Source organism: Rhagoletis zephyria, unplaced genomic scaffold (assembly GCF_001687245.7).
Source record: "Rhagoletis zephyria isolate East Lansing unplaced genomic scaffold, Rhagoletis_zephyria_1.1 Rzeph_scaffold_01083, whole genome shotgun sequence".
Classification (NCBI taxonomy): domain Eukaryota; kingdom Metazoa; phylum Arthropoda; class Insecta; order Diptera; family Tephritidae; genus Rhagoletis; species Rhagoletis zephyria.
The window spans coordinates 1-8641 of NW_016158167.1; the positions used below are offsets into that span (position 1 = coordinate 1).

The 8641-nt window shown below is 34.0% G+C and overlaps 1 protein-coding gene across 1 annotated transcript; it reads left to right on the forward strand.

Annotated features, from left to right (window-relative positions):
• Positions 1 to 5008: 5008 nt before the first annotated feature.
• Positions 5009 to 5798, forward strand: LOC108362744 (uncharacterized). Its single transcript, XM_017615862.1, has one exon. The coding sequence runs from the start codon at positions 5032 to 5034 to the stop codon at positions 5716 to 5718; it is 687 nt and encodes a 228-aa protein (XP_017471351.1). The 5' UTR covers positions 5009 to 5031; the 3' UTR covers positions 5719 to 5798.
• The last annotated feature ends 2843 nt before the right edge of the window (positions 5799 to 8641 follow it).

Consider the following 8641-nt stretch of genomic DNA (forward strand, 5'->3'; position numbering starts at 1 on the left):
GTGCTGATGAGTGAAAGCGCGCACTGCTTACCACTACACCACAGCGGATTTAGTTATAAAATTTTATTTATTTATTATTTGTTTTTTAAATAATAGTTCNAACCGCTGTTAAGAAAAAACCTTTTTCTATATTTTTTGCGATGTTGCTTTGACCAGGGTTTGAACCCAGGTGCTGATGAGTGAAAGCGCGCACTGCTTACCACTACACCACAGCGGATTTAGTTATAAAATTTTATTTATTTATTATTTGTTTTTTAAATAATAGTTCAACAAACAACAGTTTTGTTTGCTTTTGATACTTTTTCTGCTTGGCAACTGATACATTTTTTTTCAAGCTCGCGGCAACGCTGATCACGATGTGTGTTTGTGACGAGATGTTAACCTTATGTCATTCATAGTGGACGTGATGTTAACTCCTCTGCTCTGTTCCGGGTCGCCATGTTATTCTTAGTGGTCTGCTCTGGGTTGGCTTGTAATATTACGTCCGCCGAAGAAAAATAAATTTGTATGTGGTGCGTCTTCTGTATACTGTTTATTCTGTGCTTTTGCCCGTCTGCCATTTCATGGGCCTTAGATTGTGTCATACCTTCAATGATCAAAGAACGCTCTAATACATCCGAAAGCTCCTCGACACGCTAAGCAAATTCCATATAATTGTTGTTTATGCCATGTAAAGATGCAATTTTCCCAGCTACAACTTTCGAGTTGTCTGGCTTTATTTTATTTCTCAACGCATGTTTGATTTGTCTAACAGAATTAACTTCGGCTGGAATTGCTTCGCGTGCCTTGCCCTCGAGCTTCGATTTCAAAAATGATATAAAAGTTGTATTTAAATTTTCGTCTGCAAAATCTTCAATTAAATTAATTTGATCAATAAACGATTCAAGTGCTAGCGGATCGCCGCACAGTGGGGTAATTGATGTCAATATTGCGAATTAATTTAGTACCAAATGAAAGTAGATAAAATTCTACATCACTATGTAATCAAATATTTGCCCATTTATCGTCTTCTTGCAATATACTCACAAAGTCGTGACTTTTTCCTTTGAGTGAGCGCAAAGTGAAAAACGTGATTTAATATTTCAAATTTCCAAGCTATATCTGAGTTTTCTTTAAAGATACATCAAAAACGGCAATGAAACCTGTTCAGGTATTTAGGCAATACAAAGTGATTTTAGTTTTCTTTTACTATGGTTCTAAGTATTTTATTTTATTTTTTTATCGTAAGCGTAAAAATAAGGGGTTTCGGCTATATACGTAGACATAGTTGAGAAGTAGGTACGATCAAGCATAAGTGTAATCATTTGCATATACCTTGGACGGTACAGTGTCATTCTGTAAAAAAAAAAGTTGCGGCATGTCTGCGCACTTTTTCAGTATATCGATTTATATAATATAACCTCGTTGGTGAAATATACATGAAATTCTCGATGAAGAACAAAACCAAATATAACAAGTGAAAGTTAAGTACAAAGCATACAAAAAAGTAATATTGTTATTGTCCACGTTCGTTGTTTGCTCAATTACTGTTTTTTTATACCCTACATACGTAATAACTATTAGGTATGTACATACGTCTATTATCAAAAGTAGGCTAAATACCTACTGTTTTGTTTCAAAGGCGAAACTTTTAGTACTTGCATGTATCAAAGAAAGTATGTATACATTTATGTACATATCTGCTTAGACTCATAAAATAAAATTTGGGTCTATTAAATTTTACAATAATAGCTTAGAATGACGTAATTTATTTGTCTAATGATTTATAGGGTATATGTGAAACCGTAAAGAATGGTACATGATGCATATTTTTAGTGTTAATTATAATCTTTGTTATTGTTTATAGTGTTGCTATTTCTATGCATGAATGTCATGTGCAGGGAATAGAAATAATGATAGTGGTGCTATTTTTAACTAATATGTAATTATATTATTATTTTCTTTATAGGAACGAGCTCTAATATCATATGGGTTACTCGTCAAAGCCTTTATGAAATTCAATGATAAATTTAAGGTTTTAACGGGGATAATGAAAGACCGCATCAGGCCGTCTGATGAAAATTTAAAAGAGTTGAATGAAAAGATGAGATATTTCATTTCTGAGTTCAAAATTCGTTGAAATAGGTCCTGTAGACACGAAGAACGGTTTGTTAAAGCAAACAAAAGTTGGCTTGAGTCCTCTACAGGTTTTCCGTGTTCAAAATAAAAATAAAAAATAAACGTCAATTGTCAAAAGAAGCTCTAGAGGCGCGAAAAAGATTTTAAGAGCTACAGAGAACATTTTTCTCGCAAGTCCAACAGAAAAAACACGAATGAAGATGTATTCAATAGACTTTTGATTAGTTCCGACCCTGTTGTATCAAGTATGAGGAAACTACCCCAAAAAAAATTGCAGGATTTGCCGAAAGAAGCACAACAGTTGTTAATTATGCAGCCTTATAGCGATGATGAAGATGTTGATAGTGATGACAATGACGCCAGCGAAGATGATGATTATTTTTATTAAAGGTTATATATTCTTAATTGCTTTCTAGGCTTAACAAAAACATGTAGATATTTGTTGAAGAGAAAATTTGTACAATTCGTATTCATCTATATTAATAAAAATGTTGTGTTCGTATGTCACGGTCGTCAAAACTCGAGAACGGCTGAACCGATTTTAATAATTTTTTTTTTTTTGTTCGGTATAATACCAGAACCAATGATACCGCAAAAAATTGGACGGTTGCCACCTATTTGAAAATTTTTAAACCCAATTATATTGATAAAATAAATAAATTATGACAATATGGGCATCGAATTAAAGAGGTTTAATAAAGATAACTGCTGGAAGTATTTTTGATGAGGGTTGCCACCTATTTAAAAATTTTAACTCAGTTAAGTTGATTAAGTAAATGAAATATTGCAATGTGGGTATCAAATTGAAGAGTTTAAGAAGGCTTACAGCCGAAAATATGTGTGATTAGGGTTGCCACCTGTTTGAAAGTTTAACTAAATTACACTGATAAAATAAATGAAATATTACAATATTGGTATCAAATTAAAGAGGGTTAAGAATGATAACTGTTGGAAATATTTTTGAGAAGGGTTGCCACTAATTTCAAAATTTTAACTCAGTTAAATTGATAAAGTAAATGAAATATTGCTATGTAGGTATCAAACTGAAGAGTTTTAAGAAGGCTTACAGTCGAAAATATTTTAAAGAAGGGTTCAGCCTCTTAAAAAGTTTAGTGCGATATAATTGATAAACTAAATGATATATTACAATATATGTAGATATTAAATTTAAGAGTTTTAAGAAAGATAACTGCTGGAAATGTTTTTGTGTTAAATTGCGACATCTTTGAAAATTTAAACTCAGTTATTTTGATAAATTAAATGAAATACGGTAGCTTGGGTATCAAGCGTTAGATTTTTATGAAGGCTTACAGACGAAAATATGTTTTAGGAGGGTTGCCACCTGTTTGAAAATTTAACTCAATTTAGTTGATATAGGTATCAAATTAAAGAGGTTTAAGAAAGAAGACTTTTGGAAATACTTTTGAGGAGCGTTGCCACCTATTTGCAAATTTTAACTCAGTTAAATTGATAAACAAATTAAATATTGCAATGTAGGCAGCAAATTAAAGAGCTTTTAAAAGACCTACAGTAGAAAATATGTTTGAGGAGGGGTGCCACCTGTTTGAAAATTTTACTCAATTAAATTGGTAAAATAAATGAAATGTTACAATATCGGTACCAAACTAAAGGTATTTGAGTAATCTTGATTTAGGAGTCTGTATCTATCTATCTATATATATGAAAATGTTATGTTCGTATGTCACGGTCGTCAAAACTCGAGAACGGCTGAACCGATCTAAATATTTTTTTTTTGTATTGTTCGGTATAATACCAGGATCCATGATAAAATAAATGAATGATTACAGTATTGGTATGGGTGGTATGGTTGCCACCTATTTTTAAATTTTAACTGAGTTAAATTGATAAATTAAATGAAATATTGCTATGTGGATATGAAACTAAAGAGTTTTAAGAAAGCTTACAGTCGAAAATATTTGAAAGGAGGGTTGCCACCTGTTGAAAATTTTAGCGCAATTTAATTGATAGACTAAATGACATATTACAATATAGATATTAAATTTAAGAGGTTTAAGAAAGATACCTGCTGGAAATATTTTTGAGTAGAATTGCCACCTTTAACTCAGTGAAATTGATAAAATAAATGAAATACCTCAATTTGGGTATCAAACCTTAGATTTTTAAGAACACTTACAGCCAAAAATATGTTTGAGCAGGGTTGCCACCTGTTTGAAAATTTAACTCAATTAAATTGGTAAAATAAATGAAATACCTCAATTTGGGTATCAAACCTTAGATTTTTAAGAACACTTACAGCCAAAAATATGTTTGAGCAGGGTTGCCACCTGTTTGAAAATTTAACTCAATTAAATTGGTAAAATAAATGAAATGTTACAATATCGGTACAAAACTAAAGGCATTTGAGAAAAATTTTCAGTAGGAATATGCCATATCTAAAAGTAAAGACTGCAAATATTGGAACTAAATGAAATATTACATAATTGGTTCTAAACGAAAATTGTTAGGGAAAGCTTCACTAGCCCTAGAACACACACCCAGAAAATACCACGTAAACACCCACCCGGGATACGTTTGTACCCGGGACCTTATTTTGCGGTTTTTTTAATGCTTATTCAACCGATTTCTATGATTTTTTTTTGAAATGTATATTTTAATATATAACAAGTATTTTGTCTTTTGTTTCATTCGAATATTCCTACTGGTTCCAGCGATATGGGCAAATAAAGTCAGGACATGCAACAGTGGATTTTTGTTTTTGTTGTTGTCCTGATAAATGCAAAACAAAATAATATAATTTATAATAATATACTTGTAGAGTAACAACGAATACACATTTTGGTTTTTATTTCATTGAAATATTCTACCTGGTTCAAAAGATATGTGCAAAAAGGTCGCGCAAGGNGCAAAAACAAATCATATATTCCTCAAGAAATGAAGCAGAACAAAAACAGGACAATTGGTTCAACGACATTTGGCTTCAAAAATAATGTGACAATGTGCTCTTATGTTCCCAAAAAAAATAAAGCAGTAATTTTGCTTTCGACCATGCATAATGATGCTGAAATAGCTGACAGTGGGAAACCTGAAATAATTGAATATTATAATCGTACCAAAGGTGGTGTTGATCGAATGGACCAAATGTTTGCGGAATATCCAACACAAAGACAAACAAAACGATGGCCACTAGCGATGTTCTTCAACATGTTGGACATTACAGCTCTTGCAGCCTACATTGTCTACGATTTGAATAACCCTATGTTGCCTTGGAGAACAAACAACAAGCGTAAGCAGATCCTGCGCAGCTTGGCTGAAGCATTGTGTATGCCCATTATTGAAGCCAGAGCCATAAATCGTCAAGTGACGCGAAATTTTTCGACTAAAATTGCTATTGAAGCATATTTCAACCGACCGGTGGAATCAATGGTGTCAACAGCAGCATCAACATCTGCCGCAGCGCGCACGCCAAAACCTGTGTCCGGATCTTGCTATTTATGTTACGCACAAGAGGAAAAACGCCGTAGAAAAACCAGAAAGCTGTGCGACAAATGTAAGAAGCCAATGTGTCTTGAACATTCGGTCACATCAACAAATTGCTCTATTTGCCATGATTTTCCTTAGATATAAGATGCATTTTTATAATTTTTATAATAAAAGTCAATAATATAATGTGTGAAATGAATATTTTTAATTTTTCAAATAAAAAAATAATATAAAAAATGTTTTTTTTTTATTATTATGAGGATTTTTACTATTGGGGTACAAACGTATCCCGGGTGTGTGTTTACGTATATAATGTGTTTGGAAGGCTGTAGCTCCTGAACCAATGGTCCGATCTGGTTCAAATTTTGAATTTGAACTCAAAACTAAATAATCTTCCTAGATCCGAAGCGGTATAGAGGTATAGCGGTTCAAAAGTTACAACACTTCAAAGTTGAAAGTGGATACATTTGTACCCGGGTGTGTGTTCTAGGGCTAGATAACTTTTTTTTTTTAATTTTCCACTTATCCAAAAGATGAACAATTTAAATGAAGAAAGAGTTTACAAAATCGTGCCAAACCAAGTGATCATATTATCAACGAAGTGTTGATATACAAACTTTGCAATGAAAAAAATATATAAAAAACTACTGACACAAGTGAAAAAATAATAAAAACCGTAACGAAAAGATAAAAGTATCCCATGAAAGCTGTTTAAAAAGTCCTGAATGAAAATTTAAAATTGTAGTCACCATTCCCTAACACTATAAAACTGTTAACTTTTAATCATAAATAATTTCATTTGGGGTCGCCATATATTGCGAGTAGAAAGAATGTGCCTGCTTGAGCTTTGAGTTTTTCCAACTTTAAATTATCAAGAATCTACCTTAGTTTAATACACATCTACCTAAAAATACTACATTTTCCAGAATTTTTTCTGCTAAATTAGATGAGCTGCTTCGCATTTTTATGATCGCATGATGCAAATATTAAGATAATAAGAGCTGCAGAACTGAACCACTCACGAACAATTTTTTACAAGGGCGTGTAAATTCTGGCGTATGCCGTTGACATCGACATTATCGGTAATAAAAACCTCGAACTCCGTCCTGCCTTTTCCAAGTTGGATAACGAAGCAAAGTGATTGGGTCTGGTGATCAACGAGTACAAGACGAAGTAGCTCCTGTCATCAAACAAAGAGTCAGAGCATTCGCGCCTTGGCACCCACGTCACTTTTGCCAGTTGTAATTTCGAGAAATTAGACAATTTTGTTTAGTTAGGAACCAGCATAACACCCATAATAATGTCGGCATCGAAATCCAACGCAGAACTACTCTAGCGAGCAAGTGCTACTTTGGACTGAGTAGGCAATTCGGGAGTAAAGTTCTCTCTCGTCGTACAAAGATCAAACTCTATAAGTCACGCGGACATCATCTGATGGGGCGACTCTTGGAGTATTGGAGAGAACGATCTTACGGAAGATTTACAGGCCCCTACGCTTTGGCGACGGTGTGTAACGCAGACGATGGAACGATGAGTTGTATGAGATTTACAGCAGCTCCGCTGGCTTGGCCATGTCGTTCGAATGGGAACCGACGTTCCAGGTCTAAAAGTATTCGACTCGCAATCCGCTGGTGGTGGAGGGACCAAGTGGATATGGACTTGGCTTCAAGTGGCATTTCCGATTGGCGTAAGTTGGCACAGAGAGAAACGACTGGCGTGCTTTGTCGAACTCGGCCGAAATCGCTTATTCGGTTACAGCGCCAAATAAGCAGATGCAAATGATAAATGACGCAGTTGTGGGAACTTCTTCTTGGATGTGCAAAGGAACTAGGAAAACATTCCTTATAAGATTGTGGCAACGGTTAGATGAAAAAATTACATAGCCGAAGCTCTCGGTTCGTCTGGAATATCTGCGGCATAATTACCTGGTAGAAGCACTTCTCATTTAGCTCTTATGCTGCCATTGAATACACAAATCATCGAAACTCCCACGTGCAATATTTCAAGAACATCCAGTACGGGAGAAGTACTTATTACAAAAATGTAATTCATTGTTTGGGATGTGTGCACTATGGCACATAAAAAATCGCTTGAGGAGAACAGATTGAAAGAATGCTTTCGGATAATCAAGTTAATTATAGGAATCACGATTGGCTCAGTGAAGGAGGTATTCTTAAGAAGAATAAGGATGTCTATCAACTCAATAATGTTTTTCAATCTAACATTCAAAATGTTGAAATAACAAAAATGTACGTCGATAAACACCGTTGTGGAAGCAAATGAAGCAGTTAATTATCAAACGGAATTTTTGAACTCCATTGATCTTCCAGAGGTTACCCCTTATACTGAAATTGAAAAAAGGTGTGGCAATTATCATGTTGCGGAATATTAATGAGCCAAAACTCTGAATCGGCAGGCGACTCGCAGTTAAGAAATTGATGAAGAACGAAGTGGAAGCAAAGACTTTAACGTGGCCTTTCAAAGGTGAAGACGTCCTCATCCCTCGGATTCCCATGATTCCGACCGATATACCATTTCAGTTTAAAAGATTTCAATGCCCAATTCGATTGGCGATCGCAATCACAATTAATAAAGCTCATGGACAATCTTCGGAAAAGTGTGGCTTAGGTTTAGAGAATAGAAAAACGAAAAATATTGTGTACACACAAGAATTGCAAATCAAACTTATATGAAACGTATACTTTGTTTCGTTAATCATTTCATCCATGTAACAGGGATATGCCACAGCAAAGCGTGGCAGGGTACAGCTAGTTATCATATAAAAAAATTACCTAAAAAGGTGATGATGTGGGTGATGTTGATGGTGAAAATAGTAATGAAGATAATGATGAGGATAATTATTATAATGATAGAAGAGGAGTTTAACTTGTAATTAATGATGATTACGATTTTAACAAATTATCATAAACAATAAAAAATATTTATGGGAGTAAAAACTAAATTTTAACTTTTCTCGCTCTTTGGTAACGCCTTAAAAACCTACGTAAAAAGAAGTCCTCTAAACTATTTTCCGATTTGCTTTTTTTTTACTTCATTTGGT

What these genes read in the sequence shown, in the direction of transcription:
- LOC108362744 (XM_017615862.1), top strand. Translation starts at nt 5,032, where the DNA reads ATGAAGCAGAACAAAAACAGGACAATTGGTTCAACGACATTTGGCTTC.